Source organism: Callionymus lyra, chromosome 9 (assembly GCF_982586985.1).
Source record: "Callionymus lyra chromosome 9, fCalLyr1.hap1.1, whole genome shotgun sequence".
Lineage (NCBI taxonomy): Eukaryota > Metazoa > Chordata > Actinopteri > Syngnathiformes > Callionymidae > Callionymus > Callionymus lyra.
The window spans coordinates 11,443,227-11,464,534 of NC_141826.1; the positions used below are offsets into that span (position 1 = coordinate 11,443,227).

Consider the following 21,308-nt stretch of genomic DNA (forward strand, 5'->3'; position numbering starts at 1 on the left):
ACAAAAACTTTCATGACTCTGCGCCGACTGAGCCGACACGGTGGGATTTACGACGCACGTCACATCATGGCGGACGTCTATGGAGTGAGATTGCTGCCACCGGTTTGAGCAAGTGTGTCTTGGTTGTTGTACATACAAAATCCCTCTGCTGTGTGTTCAACCAGTCATACCCACGCGCTCTAGCTTTCATACCGGCGCACAGCTTTATCTAGTGGATGTATAACGCAACTGCAGTCAAACGTTCGACTGTATCTTTTATTCTATGTGCCGTATAATCCAGTGCGCCCTATTTATGAAAACAGTTCTAAATTAGGCCATTCATTGAAGGTGCGCCTTATAGTCCAGTGCGCCTAATAGTGCGGAAAATACTTTTTTTTGGTGGTAACCTAGTCCGCTTAAAGATTTCGGCCCTGATTGAGTTTGACACGCCTGGTCTAAGTAAAATAAACCTTTAAGGAGTTGGAGTAATTTAATTTGATCGTTCTGCTGACAAACTGGATCCTCTGTTAAGTTTTTTCTTCATCTGAGCCTCCACATTTGAGCTTGTTTCGCACAAAACTGCCGAGTCATCAACTTCCCCCACACTGATCTGGCTCCTACCTGTGGCCGGATCCACGGTCCTCTCAATCAGATGGTCGTCTTGGTGAACCCACTCGCCGTTGCACTTGAAGTAGATCTGCGTGGCCGGGGTGGATCGGCAGGTCAGCATCACCGGCTTGTTCTTCACGATGAACTCGTCCTCCGGCTCGACCAGAAAGTGCGGCAACAGGTCGGAGAAGGCGGCGGGGAGCGACGCGGTCGCGGCGTGCTCCGATCCTTGGTAAAAGGGGACACAAAAAGATGCTTTCAGCAAAAGTTTTAAAGAAAAAAAAAAAGGCTTTCATGTTTTTAAGTTGTCACGCGTGTCAGAGCCGTCTCGCACCACCGATATGACTCCGAAATAACTAATGTATAAAGTCAGCGGGTCCTCGCTGAATTCCACTTTATTCATATGCATATGTGAAGAGACAGTGATGGACAGGACGAACAAGGGACGGCGAGTTGGCAGTGATGCACTTGTGCACTCTCCACCGAGGGCCAGTCAAGTCGTCCATGTCTATCTCCCTGCTCTTCATCACCGCCTTTTTTTTTTTTAGCATCAGCCGATGCACTGGCAGCGATAAATGGCATTCCCGTAACCACGCTTCCTCACGCGCCGTTATTTCGGCTCTTCAACTGTGCCCACATAAGGTGGGACGAGGCACGAAGGTTAGAACGTGAGCGACGGATAGACAGCCAGTTAAAGCTAAAATGACAGGGTTGAATGTAAAATATGAGACACACAAGGCGGAGGGTAAAATCCATATGGCCGGTGGCGGAGACACACACACACACACTCCCGTCCTTCAGGAGAACAATGCTGCAATTTACAACGGTGAAAAATGCTCGACACAAATAGCGAGCGACACGAGAGGGCCTTCAGCGGAGACGACGCCCGCCTCTCGCTCTCAAAACATATTTGCTAGCGAGTGAAAAGTGGAAAGAAGGACATTTTCTACTTATACCACCAGCACTCCAGAGAGATTAGTAAATCCCAAAATAAAACTCATTTAAAGCGCCGCGATAGTCATTTACGGACTTGAATCAAACACGGCTGACGGGCCAGAAATTACCAAGCGTTCTCCGTCGCCGAGGTGGTGGAGGGAGGGGCTCGCATATAACAAGAGGGAAAAAAAGCACGTGATGACCTCCGTCTGCCCTCCTGTTCCTTGTGCATACAAATGTCAGGCAGATGCTCGTGTCGGTATCTGGTGTGCAGTTTGGTGCTTTGGTAACACAATTGCCGGCACAGATGCATAATGTTGTGACCACACAGCTGCTCACCCTAGTCGGTTTCATTCAACCCCATTTACAAGTATCAAGTCCAAGTATTGACCTGGGAAATGTGTGGCCTGGGGGCCAAAAATAGAAACAAATGTTGACAAGTTTGTGATAAGTATTTTATAAGATACTTTTATCGGTCATTCATTAATTTTTCAGCTCTAAATATGAAGCTCAAGTTCTTCATCTATGAGTCAAATACCTCTAAATGTTTCAATTTTTTACAACTTGTACAATATTATCAGATTTAGAAACTCTCGTTGCTAGTAAGGATTTTTTTTGGGGTTGCAGTACAGAATAAAATACTACAACAAGATAACAAACAAAAAAAGCAATAGAAAAACAATACCAAAGCATATTATGTTTAATCAATCCTAAAAGTAAAGTTACATTGTGTTTATTTAAATATATATTTATAAATAAAAATAAGAAAACAGACAATACCTATTTCTCTTTAAGGTACTAATTTAGCCATTAGGGGTGTGTACAGGCAAGAATCTTGCAATACAGATGCAACAATAATATATATTGCGATACTTTAGGAACATGGATATATTTGTAGTGTTTCACGATTACTCGCCTTTGGTGTTGCAAAATTTACAGACAGACATGACTTGCCGTTTTCATATGTTTTGAGAATAAAATATGTTCACACAACAGCTTTAATAGCTGCTGGAGTTGACTGTATCCTCTTGTCCTCAGTTATCACCAGTATCTCGTGGCATTAGCTATTAGAGGACATAATGACTGCTGCCAAAAATGGGTTTGAATCATACAAATCTGTTGAATATTGATACTGTAATGTTAAAATAAATATTGTAATATGTAAGTGTTTCGATGTTTTCTTAAACTCCTAGTAGCGTAGTAGTCTTTAACCTGGTACTCTATCGTCCATACAGTGCTGATCTATCTAGTTCTCCCAATACAAACTTGAAAATACATAATGTTTCCATTCTTTCTTCTGCTTCCTATATACATCTTGAAAGATCTCAAGATCTCCTATAAAAACAATCCTACTGACACAGATCAGCCCTGATGTTATTATTTACCCATACCACCCTGCCTGCACTCTCTTCTTCACCTCTATTCATCTCTGTCTATTGCCCTGGAATCCCAAAACCAAAAGATTTGTAGATAAATAGTAATACATCCCAACTTTTTAACATTTAATGATGCCTGTTTTATATTCATTAGTTAAGCTAAGTTTGGGAAAACAAGAATAAATGTATTAATATAGAAAAAGACATGTGTCTTAAACGTTTTTGAGAAATAGCTAAAACCTTTGGCAGGTTAAAGTTAAGAAATATTGGCATAAATTGAAGATATAAACAACAAAATATAAATAATAATCCTCTCTGTTCAATAGTTGCATAACCCAGGCTATTTCGAAGCTATTTATTTCCCCCCACGCGGTATATTAAGACTTCCTTTCTCTTGTTTTCGGTTTCTTGTCTGCTAATTTATCAGGATAAAAGACGGTGAAGCACACCGCCGCCACTGAACCCCATTAATGTTTCATGTACATATTTAACTCTTAATGAAAACTAAATGTTCTGTGTCCAATGAACGACATGCATCACTTTCTGACACTTTTACTGGGCCCGATCTCTTTTAGAAACGCATTTAAGAATAATTAATATGACAGCTTCCTATTCAGGGATGATATTGTTTACCGTGTTTATCATCTCTCGGTGTCAAGGACGCGACTGCAGTTCAACATGAATGGTGGGCATAATTGCTCGCTAAAACTTCCCTAATAAACACTGCGAGCGCAGCAGGTCACACTGATTGAATGTGAGGTGGTCGTAATGATGGCGGATTGTTCTAATGGGCCGGATTCCAGCTTTGTGACCACGGCCATTAGCCGGCGGGGCTGACCCGCTGTACTCCCCGCAGGCTGAAGACGACAGCTTGCTAAAATAGTGGGCGAGAATCGCCTCGCACATCCGACAGGTTAATGATTTCATAGAGGACAGATGATGTTCGCGGCCGACAGTGAAGCCGACGCCACCGGAGAGACACACCGACGAGTCGTGAGAACGGCTTGATGAACCTCCCTTTTCATCAACCCCCGCCGCCGGCCGGAGCGACGCATCGAACTCTCACGAACTTCTGATGATGTTTCCCATTTGTGTTTGTTCTTGAGCAATGAAGGTACAGATTTAGTGGCTTCACTTTGTGTTAATGAGGTTAAACACGGCGTTTCTTCGAAAAGGGGTAAAATTGGCGTTTTATTGCCGGTTATTCTAGTCACGCACTGCTTTATATTGGCCTTACAGTATAATGAAGGGCTGATGTGAAGTAAATTGACTTAGATTGTGGCCACAATGTAGTTCAGAGTCGATGCACAGCACACACAGACTCGCACGCAGAGGCCAAACTAACCGACTCCTTGCGGGTCAGTGCACAAATCAAATAGACATACAGCAGCAAGAGAAGAGTGGGTCTAGATCAGGAGTCCATGAAGCAACTACTATTTACCAAATGAATGAAGTTTATTATTAAAATGTTAAACTGGTAAACTTGAATTATTATTGTTACTTATCAGCCGCCACAGAGATTATCTAAAGGGAAACAAATGTGAAAACTCTCCTGACTTACTAACATGTTCTAGTCCTCCTCTCTAAGATGCAGTAAGTCCCTCATCATGAAAATGTTTTGAAGTTATAATTTTTTTAAGTTCTCCCCCGACTAAAATCTCGACGAAGGAGAGGTTACGTGAGTGAAGCGCATTATAACGTAACAATGGTCCCCACTCCTCTTCAAGCCAGCTGTAATCCCGTAATTCAAGCCAACAACAAGTCCTTTGGAGATGGAGACTACCAGGATTGATGACGTAAGGTGACAAGCCTCAACGTTAGACCAATCACAACAGGGTGGGCGTGGTTATGCTAAACACATTTTTAGCTCGAGAAAAACTAAGTGTTTTCAGTGGGCGGGGCTTAAGATCATCTTCTTATGTAAATATTTCAATGAAAAGAGAGTTTTGTACAAACAGGCGCATACTGATGAGTACAATAGGGGTCCAAGATCAATTTAAGACAAATTAAAATCTACACATTAGCTGACCTACAAAAGAGAGAATCTAGCCTTCGTACGACTGAACGTTCCGAGACAAGACTGTGATGTTTGCCAGGCTATGATAAATCAATTATGTCTCTACAGCATGTGTCAAAGTCTCAGCTAGGGTCCGAATTCAGACACCATTTTTTTATTATGTGGCACATAAGATGAACATACGAAAATAGGGATTTTAATTAGCGATATGATTCCTGTTACGATTTGCATTTGATGATAAAAATGTTAAGTCATTGTTGATCCACTACCATAATTAAGAGACTCGCCATGTTTTACATTTTTAAACCTTGTCTAAAGAAGAGCTTTTTCGGACAACACAGTTCTTCACCACAACTTTTAAAGCCCGGGGAAAGCTATAATAGCCACTTGCATCCTTGATTTTGGGTTTGTGTTAATAGCCATTTGTGAGGGCGGGAAGAAAATTGATCAGAACATAAAGATCAATGGCTTTCGACTAAGCCCCTTTTGGCACAATGCAGTGAATTGAACTCTCCCCGATCAATCCCACTGCCCGTTGAAACGCACAGATCGACGACTTATAAACTAAACCCCCCAAAAAAAGACTTTGATTAAGCGTCGCATGAAGATCGTTGCTCTGATTGACAGTGTTTTAAGCTGCTTCGCAGGTTTTAGCTTCCATTCGAGCTTGAGGCAACCCTTAGAGTGAACCTGTGTTCTTTTGATGCTTGCCCAAGTGTAGTCGAGGCACAATGCGAAACTATACGATTGTTTTAATACTGTAAGGACAAGAATATATCTGTAGTATTGTCGAGTACTTGACTCTGGTGTTGCAGAATTTACAGACCACATGAGTCGTAACGGCTTTCATTTGTTTTTAAACCAAAATATGTCCAAACATCAGCTTCAAAAAAAAAAACGGCTGGAGTGGACTGTATCCTCTCATCCTCAGTTATCGCCTGTTTCTCGCGGGATAACATTAATTTAGCTGCCGAAAGTTTGGTTACAAGAAAACAATGGAGACGCAGTTAATATACATACAATATAATACAGTATAAACCATAAATGCCTTGACACCTTTGCTCATTAGAAGTAGCAAATAAATGAGTTTATAGAACTACATTTCTCCATCATACAAAAAGCATACTAATTACAGTGTAGTGAGTCCTGGCAATACGTTAACGTATTTCAAACTCTGATCAAGGGAAAGCTTACTTACATTTTGTAATCAAAATGACAACTGAAAACTGTATTTTTAATTCATCCTCAGTGTCCTCCTCCTCTTGCCCTATTTAGCTTGGACATTAAGAAATTAAGTTAAAGATGGTAAACAAATGGTTAACTTGTAAGTGATGACAATTATAACCTAGTATTGCAAAAATGTAATTCATACATACCAAGTTATAGTGTTTTGAAGTGCTAAAAAAGCCAAATATGGAATGATGTTGGACTAATAAGTTACTACCTAGTGTTCCACAGATGCATTTGTCTCATGAGATGTTTCAGCTGACCAAAAACATTTGCTTGCATGTAAAAAAAAACAGAAGAAAAAGTCCTAATTTGTGTGCACCAGCTGTGCCAGTTAGCTCCTCCATGATGTCCAGTGCAGATTTTTCTGCTGCACGTAGACAACACGTCTCATCTGTCCAGCTGACCCAGTCAAGCCCCAAGTGAGCGACGGATGGCGTCCAGAGGAGGGAACACACAATGAAGCAGCAGTGTTGCAGGGAAAGCGCAGATGCTTGTCGTGGGATTGCTGCGATTTATCAGAACCGAAAAGGACGAAAAAAGAAGATTAAAAGAAAGACGCAGACCGAGATCTGATGACCACAGAAGTGACGCTTATTTTGCAGCTAAAGGGAGGAACAACCCCGTATGAGAGCCAACACCACAGCTCTCCCCTCGTGTCGCCAACACATCGCGTTTAAGTCAATTAAATCGTCTTTGAATACGTTAAACCTCAGAAGGGAAGCTTCATTGAGCAATCACTGGGCGTAATTTACATTGAAGTAATGAACATCGTCTTGAAACACGTGTTCTGTAAAAAATAATCAGCGTTGGCAGGCGATTAAGAAGAACTATTAGAATAATCTATTATTCTGTCTGGACACTGTTCCAGCAGAGCAGTGGCTTGTTTGTTGTCGCTTTGAAAGCCCGGGAGATTTTCATCGTCGCATTTGTTTTGGCTGAACGAGATGGACGTTTTTTTATGGAAAAATCACACTATTATCCGGAATCTTTTTTAATGATGCATCAGTATATTTTACAACAAAGTGGATTTGTAACACAGTGTTTTGGTTTCAATGTTGCTACACAATAAAAAGTCCCAACGTCAGCTTGTTCAAGGGTCATTTTTCTTTTATGTTGCCTTCACATCATCAAATCTGCCTGGACAGAGAGAGAAACATTAAAATATAGTCTTTTAGAAAGTGAGGAAAATCTGTCCATTTAAAAAGCTAAAATATTTTATTTAAAAAATGTCCTTGGATGGCGTTTCAACTACAAAATCTATTGGCTTAAGAATAAAATATTTAACCATAAATAGAATTTAACCAGAATACATCATTTTAGGGTGAAAACCAAGAATTAAGTAAGTAAGTCATTTATATTTATAGAGCGCTTTTCTAGACCAGGGTCACAAAGCGATTAAACAATAAAAAAAAATATTCGAAAAATATATACTAAAAAGATCAAATGAATTAACATTAAGTGAAGATAAGGTTGTTATTGTGAAGCAGAAACTTATCTTCATTGTTTCTGGCATTTAAACCAACGTTATCTTCTTTCATTAGTATTAAATATTCATATAACCACTTAAATATAAGACTGGAATTATATTATTGAAACACATTTAGTGGTAACAGTAAATAAAGCGTTTTATTTAAATGGTATCCATCGATCAGCGAGACGATGCTATCAAGCTAACTGTAGCGTTAAACTTTACCTTGAATTGCCTTGATTCCATATTCATCTATACATATATTTTCTAAGAACGTATCGCCAGAGAATCCCATGCAAAGCGCTTCTCATTACAGGTCGGTCATTAAGTGAAAGGCTAACGTGAGGATTCTGATTAATGCACAGAAAGAAGTGATAATTGCTAATAGCATGTTCCTCACCAGTTGCAAATGATTCCGGTGTCATATTGCCAAATGCTAATTGGAAAAGCTAATTAGGCGTGGACAACAGTAATCCCTCCAGTACTCCAGGGGCTACGTTCCAGACCTGCAGGTACGAGTCCACGTTCCAAGTTTCATTCAGGAATTTTAAACCCTCTTACAAGGAGTTTACACGTCCAGACACACAGACATTTCTATCGGGAAGTGTTTTTTTTTTCCTTGTATTAGTATAAGAAGCTAGTTTTCTGTTGTGATGTTGTGTATGGCTTCTACCATTTACTTACTTTTACTTCATTTATTTCTATAATACTTAAATGCTTTAACTTTGAATAGTTAAGATATGTATGCAAGTAAGTTAATAATAGTTATTTGTAATGTGCCTTTCTAGACCAGGGTCACAAAGCACTTAAACAATCAACAACATTACACAGTTAAAATATATACTTTAAAAGGCCAAGACACATAAGACAAACACAGGAGTCCTAGAATATCAGGGAAAAGCCTGCACAAATATACTGTATATATAAATATACACAATCCACAATCTGGTGATGGATTACTATACAGTAAACTGTGAAACTATATTTAATTTAAGATTATTTTTTAAGAAAATCCCAATAAAGCTAAAGGATAATGGAAATAAGAACATTATACTCACTGTCCATTTTTGAAATTTGTCTTAAAACCTATTTTGTTTTGTATTTTACTTGTTTTATTTCCTTTTATTAGTAATCTTAATGTGTTTATTTTGTGTTCTTGTCCAGCACTTTGTGTCAACTGCTGTTGTTTTAAACTGCTCCATAAAAAAAAGAAAATCAACTATTTAAATTAAATCAAAATTCACTTCTATACTACAATACTTAGTATTGCCAATGTCAGAAAGTGTTCATCATTATAGATTAGAATGCTAATATATTTATTCTAGAAATATGGTAAAGTCGTGCATTCATGTAAAAAAAACAAAACATGAGTTATTCTTTAAAATATGTTTATATAAAGTTTGTGAGGGCGACACTTGAATATATCAAAAAGGTGTTCGGAGAAAGGCGAGTTCGTAGGTTCTTACTCTCATATGAATAACTCGGGCTGCAGCTGACTGATGCTCTTGTCCCCCGGATGACAAATATTTACTCCTCCACATGTTCGACACTCACAATTCATTTTTCTACGAGGCCAAACCTTCCTTCCTTCCACAAGCTCTCCTTCATCCACAAACCACACATCGAGCCCGGGCGGACGCACAAAGAGCTGCTAAATAAACGTGTAGAATCAAGAGATAATCGTCAGCAGAAATATCTGGAAAAACAACATCCTTCTCGTGGAATTAATCACCTGGAAGTTCATGTGCGGAGCAGAAGAGCATTAAACAAACATACCAGGAGAAGCCGCGCCCCAATCGTAGGCTGAAGTAAATCTCATTTCATATCCTTGGTGAGAAGGAGGTGGAAAGATCATGGAATTAATATTTAAATACAAATAAGGAAGTGAAGGACAGACGGCGAGGAGGGAATTGGGGGGATGTATATGTAAATTCATCTCACACGTGTCATGTTATTTTGCAATCTCGGCCCCGCTTTAAATGAATGGAAAATTGGCTGCTAAGCATGTACATTTAATGCGGGGCCGCGCATCTCTGAGCTAACATTAATTCAAGACCGCTAATAACACGGCGCCCAGCCGTGTTCCATGATGAGGATTTTCCCCATCATGCATGAGGCTCGGGGTCACATGGTCTGCTTTGAGATTTGCCATCAAATGCTGGTAACATCAATAAACCTCGATTTGAGCAAACAGTGCGGAAGATTAAAACATGCATCTAAGTGACATCAACAAAAGGATTTGACCTGTGAACGTGCACGGCAACACTTCCAATGACTCTCTTTTTTAATTCCTGACTCCGTTTTAATCATTTATTTGGGCGCTGATCCTCAAGATGAAATTCCAAGCCTCTGCCTTCTCTCTTTTAAAAAAAGACCCCCCCCCCCAAAAAACAAATTCAGTTCATGCCAATTAAATAAAAATTATATTTAATAAGTGAGGCAGAGTGTGATCCAGCGCAAGTGTTTTCAGTGTGTGTGTGTGTGTGGCACGTAAACAAAGGGCTACAGTAAATGTGTTCAGAGAGATAAACTGCTTGGGTGCGTGGAACACACAATTATCTCCTCACTCGAAATGTTCGACACAAAAATAAAGAGAATCCAATGTTTTACTGCTGATTTATATTTGTGGAATTATTTTCTAACATATTTGTTCTTCAGTTGTAAACCCACTTTCACAGTCTCGAACATTGTCGCGTTCGAAGAACGACAGACCTGTACCAGATGGAAGGAGTTAAAATGAAAAAAAATATTATTCATAAGAATATCTTTTTAAATTCTGAATCTATTTTAAACCCACGTAAATACTTGTTAATGGAATTGATAATGAGAAAGGCTGAATTGTGCTCTGAATATCTAACAACTTATTGATTTATTTTTTAGCACACCGTTTTTACACTTATTCTTTTAATTGGAACATTTATTCAGAGTCGGGGTATTTTCCTCAATGATGTAGTCAGTGATTCAGGGATCAGTGAAGACAAAATGTTTGTTTACAGAACTGTCTTTAACAGGAAGTATGAGGCTGATAGATAGAGGCTTAATATTTATATTTTATATATTTATAATACCATGAAATGTATTTTCTCTTATGTTTTGTGACTCGTTGTATCAACAAAGCGGGGCGTGATTACGGCTGGAGGGAGGAGGAGTTAACCCATCATTATGTCATGATGGACTCGGCTATTGCAACCCCTCGTTCGCTGAGATTTTTGATGGGAGAGAACTTTAAGTATTTACTTAAAAAATGGTCATGATGAGGGAGTTACCACTTCAACATTTGAAACATACGAGTAAGTCAGGAGACTTAGACCGCAAACATCAACATTGCCAACCCAAATTTGAGAGCCTGGACCAGTACCCATTACCAGGATCGGACCGATGCCATCCCTGCTTTAAACTCAGTCTTCAAGTTGCAGGAAACTAAAATCCCGCTTCGCCAAATGTGGCGTCGAAGCCCTGAAAGACTTAAAGCTTAGATGTTGCTGAGAAAAAAATCCCACATAGATACATTCCCAACCATATGCTTCCCCTACACATCCATGTTTCTATTCTCAGCAGCACCATTAACAGGCGGTGAAATCTTTCCATTGAAAAGAAATAAAGTGTGTATTCAACTCTCAAGAGCCACAGCTGATACTTGGGCCCCTCTCAATCGCGGATGTTTCCACAGATCAGCTCTGCAGCTGAATCAGCCTCTCCAACAATCAGCTCGCTTAATTACTGCCTGCGACTCGCCAAATAACTCTGCACCGAGCGACTCTCTGACACTCTTTTGCATATCAATTGTTATATTTAATGACAATCCTAACTGCAATCAAAACGCCATTTCAGAGTTTGGCTTTTCTTTTTTTTTTCCCCCCATCAATACCTCATTATCTTAAAACTATTAACAAAATTCAATCTGAATAACAACATCATTCTTCAGCTTTAAAAGATCCGTTATTATCCGCATGCGTTTGTGTCCAAATATTTCTGGTGTTGAATTTGGCTCATCCAGCAGTGGGAAAAAGAAACTGACTGTTAAATCAGTTACATCCAAACCAGCTGTTTAATTGCTCATTGAAATGGTAATATCATGTGAAAATCACAATAGAGCGCATAGTGATATTATTCATCACCAGGATTATAAATACGACTTTTATTGTGAGAATCTAAATATGTGTTTTTTTTGATAAATGACAAAAAAAATGAGTTTACTCTACACGGACAAGGAGACATCATGGCTGCCCTTCAAAGAGCTGCGTGACTTTGTAATGACCGCCTCATACTTTGACGGCTAGTTAATTTTTCAAAGGGGCCACATTACACAGTTGGATAGTCGTCAAGGAAGGTTCTATAAAAATGCCGTTTTCAAATGAAAAATGTTTATTGCATATTCATGAAACGACAGTAAGCTATAATAAAAAATACAATATTGTTAATACAAAAAGGAACCTTTAGTTAAAGCCACACGTATCAAACCTAAGGGCCAAATTCAGCCTGCATAGTCATTTAAGTCAGTGCAATGGTTGGATCAAAATGGTTCGTCCAGTTTCCTCCCACAGTCCAAAAACATACAGAGGTCGATTAGAAATCGGGAAATTGTCCGTAGGTAGGAGTGTGTGTGATTGGTTGTCTGTCTTTGTGTGCCCTGCGACACACTGGGCCTACGGACCTACGAATCTTACGTTTCCAGATTCCCTTTTCTGTTTTTGGACTATTATTTATGAATGAGATTTTTGACTTTAGTTGTGTTTTGAGATATGGACTCTTGTGGTTTTTTGGATTTGGACTTTCTCTCACTTGCACTCGAGTTCCATACAGTTTGTGACAAAAAAGTTAGCTATACATTAATAACTAACTAGTCACAGCACTAGTCAGTATTTTGCAATAATTTACCAGAATGATTACTTTAAGAGAAAAAAAGCTATTGAATGTTAGCATGTAGCAGCTAAATGCTAAGCTAGCAAACACAAGACAGATAAGTAACCTCATGTTTTTACATTATGAAAGAGAGTGTTTTCCAAATGTCTTTAATTTTATAATCTCTTTAATAATTAAGGTATATCATATTTAAAACAAATAAATGAAACCAAGAACAAACATATATTAAACCAATATTTATCAAAGTATTACCAGTAAAATGATCTTTAGATTTACTTAACCTCCAAATAAACATAAAGTACAGAAGTATACAAAAAAAAAGTAGTGTTGTAATGGTAAAATGTGTAATTACCCAACATTGACTTTCAATTCTTTATTGAACAGTAACCGAGACTTCAGGCAGATCCAATCAAAGTTGTTTTTTTAACCAAGAGGCTCAGATGGTCACCAGTGAAACGTAAATATAAAAGAAGATTGAGAGTGTAAAAATCACATTAAAATGTAGCTTCATGAAAGAAATAATTAAATTTTAGTTGCTGCGGTGACGGTATCCAGATGTTAAGGTCTGCTCAAGATTTATTTGAAAAGGTTGAAAATGAAGTTGGATTCAATAAAGTGGAATAAGTGACATCAGTAAGAGATTAAACCTTGAAGAAAAAGTGAAGCCTCCTATTCCATGACCGCGCCACCTATTTTGGCTTCACCTGCACTTCTTTTTTTCAGAGGATCCGCAGCGATTTTAACACATTTTGACTTAATAACATTGTGGAATCCTCTGAGGGACCGAGACTGTCAAGAGGGGCAGAAGCAGTTTCAGTCTTTGCCATCCGAGGCACGCTCATGGATTTGTCGTCTCTTGCACTTAGCCTGAAGCAAGGTTATCCAGAAGGAAGTTGATTACAGAACCGGGTGCTGGGATGGAGGTGAACCCACCGAGTCAAATAAGGAATTCTTCATTCAATCTGTGAATGGAATCGACGGATGGAAAATAAAAGACAATTTGGATTACAAACATAATCCTTTAATAACCGGACAGGCCTCGCAGCTGAAACGAAGGGCTTCATATGGTGTAGCGTGGGACTATTTCCTTCATGGAAACTGGTGGGATTCCTTTTTTGTTTGTGAAGACAAGCACAACTAAATTCTGTCTCCCGGATGATTCAACTATAGAAGAAATGATCCTTCACAGAACATTGAAAGTGAGAGGTATTCATAAAGTGAAGCCTGCAGATGACAAGACAGGTACTTGGTGACTCACACGACTACATAACACCCAGATTTAAAACCTAGGGGTTATGGAAGCAGGAACCTCAGCAAAGGTTGAGGAGTCATTTAAGTATTTTCGATGCAGCAACTTACTCCAATAATTACCAAAAATGTATCTCCGTTTGTGGCTGTTTTCGGTCCCTCGTGATATGAGGCCGTAATGTATGTAATGTATGTAATGCATCTATGTAATGTATGTATGTTATGTATGTTTTTAATGTATGTAATGTATGGAGCCTTTGCTCAAAAAAACAGACTTAGACCCGACAGACCTCAGTAATTACAGGCCTATTTCTAAGCTCCCTTTCTTGTCCAAGATGTTGTTTTCATGTCTAAACAAGAAGGATCTGTCTCGCCTGCAATTGATACAGAGCAGCGAGAATTCTGACCTGCTCTATTAGAATAACTCACATTTCCCGCTCCTTATATCTGCAATTAATCAAGAGCACAACACCCTCAGATTGAAACAAGTGTAACATCGACATTTTGTTTAAAATTATGTTTTTTTTAGTATTATTGTTTTTAGTAAAATCTGATCCGAGGCCTCCACTCCAAAAGCTATTGTGTTTAGCCTTTTGGCTCAGCTCTTTGTTCCCTTTTATTTCCAAACTGGATCTTGTAACCTTCTCCCTCTGAGAACCATGGTCTCGGACAAAAAGGAGAAGATCAAATTCCTCATATTTCATATCAAATACAGTCACTAGAAGACATATTGTGCTGCATTCACTGACAGGCGAATTAACTGCGAAAGAGACAGGCATGTGTGAGTATTGAAGGTTTTATGGTATCATTTGAATCATGATTTTTTTTCTTTGAATAACTCTTAACTTGTCAAAGTCTAACTTACCATCAATATTTTGTAACAGATAAGAGTTAAATATCCACCTATACATTTGAGAATGTGTTTCTTATAAATAAATGTAACATTAGTAGAAGAATAAAATACTTCGCTGGAACAAAGCAACTGATTTTTTTCTCCCAACACAATTCCGGCAAGAACAGCTGGTTCAACAGCTTAGCCTCGTCACTTAGATGAATATTATCCTCTTTGAGAATGAGTCATGCCACTTGGCCTCGACAACGCATCGGAAATAATTTCTTTAATTCGCACATGACTCCTCACCAGGCTGTGTGCATTAGGGGTAATTGAAATATACGGTCACCACGGTAACGCACACGTGGGTTGAGGAGTGAAGATAAAACAATAGCAGATCGATGTGCAGCCGCCATGGAAGGCGATAAAGGAAGATTGTGGATTTATTTTTGAAAGAATAGAATACTGCAGAGTAGACGAAATCAAATGCTAAACATGTAACTGACAAGGTTGACTTTAAACGGGCGTACTTATGAATAATCCCATATGTGTGAATAATAGAAATTAATTTTTAATAAATATAATATGATGTAATAGCTTTTTATTTGTTCTCCACAGGTTTCCTCTTAAGCAGGAGTGTCAAACTCAATCACACAAGGGATAAAAACCTTTTATTATTCAAATTGTGGATCAAAATAAATATTTATATATATATACTAACAGGAAGTAGGAGTTCAATTATGATTTTGTCTTTTCAATCTTTCAATTTATCTTTATTATCCATTTGTTTGTATCTCCTTTAACAAATTAAATTCTAGTTTTATTCATATTGTAGGCTTCCATCATTTCTGTGCCTTATCTTATATTAATCACTGGCTTCTTTATAGGTCACGATACCAACTTTAATAGACAGTGATTTTAAGACAAACAACGTACAGGCCCTATTAAATGATTTTATTTTCATCATAAGGTTCTTATGGTTTATATTTCAATTAAATAAAATGTAAAAAAAATGAACAGCATTCACATGTGTGTGACTATCAAACCTCCGGCTGCTAGATCTGTCCTTCATAGCTAAAGGAACCCAGCGATGACTGAGGACAAGAGGATACAGTTGTCAAAAGATAACGTTTAAAGCTGATGTTTGAACATATTGTTTCAAAAGCAAATATTTAGCTGTTCCTACAATCGCGATAAATCACACCGTTTCCCCCGGTATTGTGATAGGTATCTTATTACCAGATTCTTGCCAATCCACACCCCCTAGTGGAGTGTTTCGTGTGTTGCACCCTATCTAGCTGGGGCAAGAAGAAACGGACAAATAATGACTGAAGTAAAGTATGTTATGATAAATATTATTGCAGTAAGTGTAGCTGGAATGGGCTTAATGGCTCTATAACCCTGTAAACTAAATAATAATAAAAAAGACAATGAATAAATTGAATTTAATATTCGGTACCATTACAATAAAGTGAAATCCCACCATGCCAGTAGGTCTGTAAGAAACCAACCAGTATATTATGGGTAATATATCACAGAAAGTTATTAAACTTGGATTTTAATGGGCTCATACCCCAGTGTAATTTAAAAGGTTTAAAGTCATCATGACTCATAATCACTCTGTAACACCAGCAAGTATTTTTCTGTTTTAATTGTAGAAACAAAGCTCAGATGGATCTAGATGAATGTAGAAGACTTTCATAAATGTTTTTTAGGCTTTCTGAGGAGAAAATATTTATTGGAACATCATATGGAAACTGGCAGCGAAGTCTCAAATGATGAGATTTACGAGGCTCCCGCCTCGAAGAACTTCAATTGCAAACAGGAACTGCAATGGAAGCCAAGCTGTTGTTCTGTGAAAACACATTTGTAAACACACTTTTTAGGAGCCGTCGATGCTTGGCTCGAAAAAAAATCCATGTTTTTTTTTTACATTACAGGAAATAAACACGAGTCCGATGTGGTCGCAACCAGCAGTTTGTCCTTTCGAAAGCAGGGCAACAGCTCGGAAGGTTCTATACGTTAAAAACCATTTGGTGCGTAATAAGGCCAACCAATTTCACAATTAACATTAGTCTCCTGTCAAAATGTGATTCCACCGTATAATCCTGGAAAACCTGCTGGCCTATATTAAACACCTGAAATACTCCATTATTTCAATCCAGGCCACGGAACACATTTCCCTGTCAAAGTAAGAATAGATGTAGTCTCCTGTGGAAAATCCATCCCATATTCCACACACGGTGAATATTTACTAATGACACTGTCAGCCTCTTGAAATCCCCTCAGCTGCCAGACTCGGGGAAAGGAAATCGGTGGGAAAGTCGGTGCGGGATATTTAGCGGCAACACTTTATTAGGGCCCCTCGCTTGAGACTTTTCATGACAGTAAACTTTGCTTCTGACAGGAATGTATTATACCGTCTCAAAACCCCGCAGTTATTGTGCCGAGCCGTGTGTCAATCAATGGAGGGAAGAATTATTGAGGCGGCAGGTGGAATCAAATCAAGGTCAAACATTTAGTGAAAGAGATATTTGTCTGCATTTTCGAACAAAAAACGATTTTTGTCTCATTAATTGATTTTGTCGACTGACTTGAATTTTTCGAAAATGGAGAATTAAAAGTACATTTTAAAAATGTTTCAAAGCAAATGATAGTAGAGACAATATGGCCGCCATGTTACTTATAATAATACTACAATATATAAGGGTTTTAGAAAACCCTTATATATTGTATCGATATTCGACATCACTAATTGTTTTCATTTTTTGGGATTCAAATCATTTATCATTTTTCACCCTAGTTCTTGTGTGATTTATAGTTCAATTTAGTTTGTATAAAATGAAATATATATATTAAATAATTATAATTATAATTACATACAAATATTTTCAAGTGTTCATTTTTGTTTTGCAATCGTTGCAAAAGTTCTTGGCAACTAAATAAGCGATTAAATTCCCTGCGGTGACTGAGGACGAGAGGATACAGTCAATCCACAGTGATGTTTGGGCATTTTTGGTTCCAAATCAATAAAAATCTGTTACTTCGTCAAGAGTATTGGGGTCTGTTATTTCTGCATCAGAGTAAGGTACTCAAGAAATACTTTATAAATATAGTTGCTCCAAGAATATCGCAGTATATTGTATCGTGACACCGATCTTATCGCCAGTTTCTTCCCAATACACACTCCTACCAAACATGTTATCATATAGAGTGACGGCCCCTTTTTCATCATTAAGATCCATTCTAATCTTTAAATACGTTCAATCTCCTTCTTTCCCATCTGCCTCGCTGAAAAGATTAACAGCGCACGGGTTTATCAATTAATTCTCGGTACCCTTTGTAAAACTAATGAATGTGAGATAGTTGGTCTCAAGGGTTTTTATTCTAATTAAATGACAAACACTGCTTTCAGATCAGGGTCCTCATCCCAGATGCAATAGAGAACCCGAGCTCAAGTGGTCTCACCAGACACAGAGGGAAATTGAATTCTTTTATCACAACGGTCAGCCGCTCCGAGCGCAGCAACCGAGTTACTGTTTGCGAAACACACGAAAATAAAAGAATTAAAAAAATGTCAAGACGTCCTCGAGGACGTTCAGACGCTCATCTGCATTAGGAAAATGAAATGAATCAACTGATGTAGATGAACTCAGATGTCCTTTCTAAAGTACAAAGTTAGGTTAGGTTAGGTAGAACTTTATTGATCCCTCAGGGTTGTTTTTTTCCAAATGATCCACAGCAAATACAGCAATTTCTCATAAAAAAAAGTAATCAAAATAAAATAAGAACAAGAACAAAGAGAAATAAAGAGAAAGAACAAGATGATACAATCAAAGAAAAATAACAAAGACAAAGGATACAAAGATACGTTTACTCCACTCCTGAAAAATGAAAAAATGAAAGTGTACAATATGGACCAGTTTGTGTTGAAATACTCTGATTAAAAATATCTAGGATTAAAAAAGAGGGATGCACACAGCAGCGTTAAAAACATGTGCAGGTTCACTGAAATATTAATTATCACCGGACACGGCGAAAGGCTTTACGGGCGCATCTGTCCCCGGATTGACTAAACCAACCAATATACATGCATATCATAGCGACGAGAACATATGGTCATAACTGTTGCCATGGCAACCACCTGGCTGGTGGAGATCTCGGGAGTCTCAGAGGTGCTGCTGGTTGAGTGTTGGTTAGTGTGTACGACAGCCTGTGTTGTGCCCGGTTGTGAAGGATCAGTGCGCTGATGTCCGTTGGCACACCAACTGCCCCCCCACCCCACACCACCTCATACTACACAACCCCACCGTCTTCAAAGACGAATTGCCTGGTTTTTTCCCCGTCACCTGTGAAGGGCCGAGCCCGGGGGGCATCTGCTGCAACAGGGCGGCGTGGTTTGAGCTAACGTATGGATGTGGAGATTGGCTTTGACGAGGCTGGATGGATGCTAACAAATGGACGTTAAGTCCAGCTGTTGTACCTCATCTGTCTCTTTCATTGTAGGTTATGTTCACAGAACATAAAGCTGGAGACGCTGTAATAGAATATTTGACTATTTATCGTATTCTGATTTATCCAACAAAATTATGTCAATATGACAATGACAATATTTTGTTATTTATATTTTATTTTTTAAGAATTGAAATGTGTTATTATACCTTTATATTCTGATAAAAGAAAATTAAATAGAGTGTAAACTTATGAAATATTAAATTACAGTGATTCAAGTTTTTATTTATGTATAAAGAACTAAAAAACAAAATTTAAAAAACACTGTCACACTGTCAGAGTAATCTTTTCCTTTGCAAAATTTTAGGCAAAAATGAATGTTAATTTTAATGTCAAATTAAAGTAGAATTACATGACAGAACCACTATTTTGATACATTAATACTTGTTTGGTTAACGTCAAACCTGACAAAATATATTTTAGCTTGATTTGAAATACAAGAGAAAGATGACAAAATAAACATGTTTACAAGAAAACTAGATAGAAAATAACAACAAAAAAATGAGTCAGTCTTTTTGCTGTAATTTACCAGAATGATTAAGATTCAAGATGGGGGTAAAAAAAAGCTATTGGATGTTAGCATGTAGCAGCTAAATGCTAAGATAGTAAACACAAGACTGAGTAATCTCATGTTTTTCTTTAAGAGAAACAGAGTTACACATTTTTAAGCATTTCAATTTTGTTAAAACCCTTTGTATTACCAGAAATGTACATGAATGTAAACTAATGAAATACATTTACTTGAGAGTGATTCAAGTGTTTAAAAAAAAAGAAATTAAAAATCTGTATGAATTGTTTTTCATTCTAAGAATTGTATTAAATTAAAATAAAAGCCACATGACTAAGCCACTATTTTGAATGCAAAATCAAAACATCAATATTTATATACATTTAGTTCCGCCCATGACCTTGACGGGCTAAAAGATTTTTTGGCCCCTTGTGTGTTTATGTATTTGTGTCGCATCCTTCCATCTTCACATTAATTAGCAGTGTCTAGCATTGTGTCTAATGACAGCAACGACGCCAACAAAAGCCTTCCACGAAAAATCTGCTAAAGAGATCTTTAAGCTCGAGAAGATTCATCCGACGGTGAAGAGGAAAGATGAGGGAGACGCCCTTTTCAAAGTTTGAACCCTTGAAAGGTCTGTTCATACCCCTGCTGGCATGAATAATAACCCCCAGCTCCCCTGTAATGTGCTTCGGATGATATATTGGAGCACATTTATTACTGCTCAGCTTCCACCTGGCTCGAAGAGGCAGGTCTTGCATTATAAAGAAGGGAGGAAAAAAAAAAAACAGAGCGGCAACAATTTTGCACATCTGAATACTAACGGGCTCAGATCCACTGTTAAAAACGGCATGTTCTAATTGGTCGAATTAAAGTCCCGGGCAGTGCTTGCAGCGCGAGACTGATTTCATCCGACTCTGAGCAAGTGTGGGAATTTTTTTTTATTTCCAAAAGTGAAAGTCCCTTTTAACCGCTAATCCTGGTCTACGTGCAAACCTCTCGGGTCACATTTGTAAGATTCCTGTCATCTCAGCAGGAGGACGGACCACGAACCCAACACATATCAAGGCTTCAGCTCGCCGACACATACACGTTCCTGCAGGTGCAAGATTAGTCCTGAAGGATACGACTTTAAAAGCTATTATGTGGGATTAATAACGTGAGGATACCACAGGCTTTTCCCAGGGAATTTTTTGCAGGATGTCGTGGCACATTTTCATCATGATTTTTAACAATAACCCTTAATAGTTAAACAATTATTTTCTTCTTAAATAAAGAAATATGTTCGTTGACTCAACATAAATCCACGTTTCCTGACTGCGTGTCAGCCAATAAAGGAATGCTTTCAGAAATAACTGAATGGACCAATACCATGGACGTCTAAAGACCGTTGAAGACTTGTGAAAATGGGACTTTTAAGGCGGCTGATGTAACCGGATGCAACAACACTAAAAAGCTATTACAGTTGCTTCTGCAATCATTATTCAGATAGCATGCTGGGAAATGAATTCATTTGCTGCCCTTTATTTTTTCCACTGATAAAAAAAAAAAGAAGACATGTTTGTTGTAGGGGAAGCAACCAAGGGAACTTTCGCTGCAGTTTTGCCACAGGATTTCAGTGACGGTGATGATGAATATGGACCAGGACCAGGTGACGAAAACACGCAGCAATACGTTTTGTATTTTAACAACTCTCCGTGGGCACTCAGGTCACAATTATGTTGTTATTG

General features: G+C 38.2%; 1 protein-coding gene across 3 annotated transcripts in view; it reads right to left on the bottom strand.

Moving 5' to 3' along the window:
- Positions 1-21,308, bottom strand: part of unc5a (unc-5 netrin receptor A) — a 209,146-nt gene that overhangs the window by 125,920 nt on the left and 61,918 nt on the right. For all 3 annotated transcript variants that reach the window (XM_087799791.1, XM_087799792.1, XM_087799790.1), the window contains exon 2: positions 601-816. In XM_087799791.1, coding sequence (XP_087655917.1) covers positions 601-816 — 216 coding nt within the window. The remainder of the gene's footprint in view (positions 1-600; positions 817-21,308) is intronic.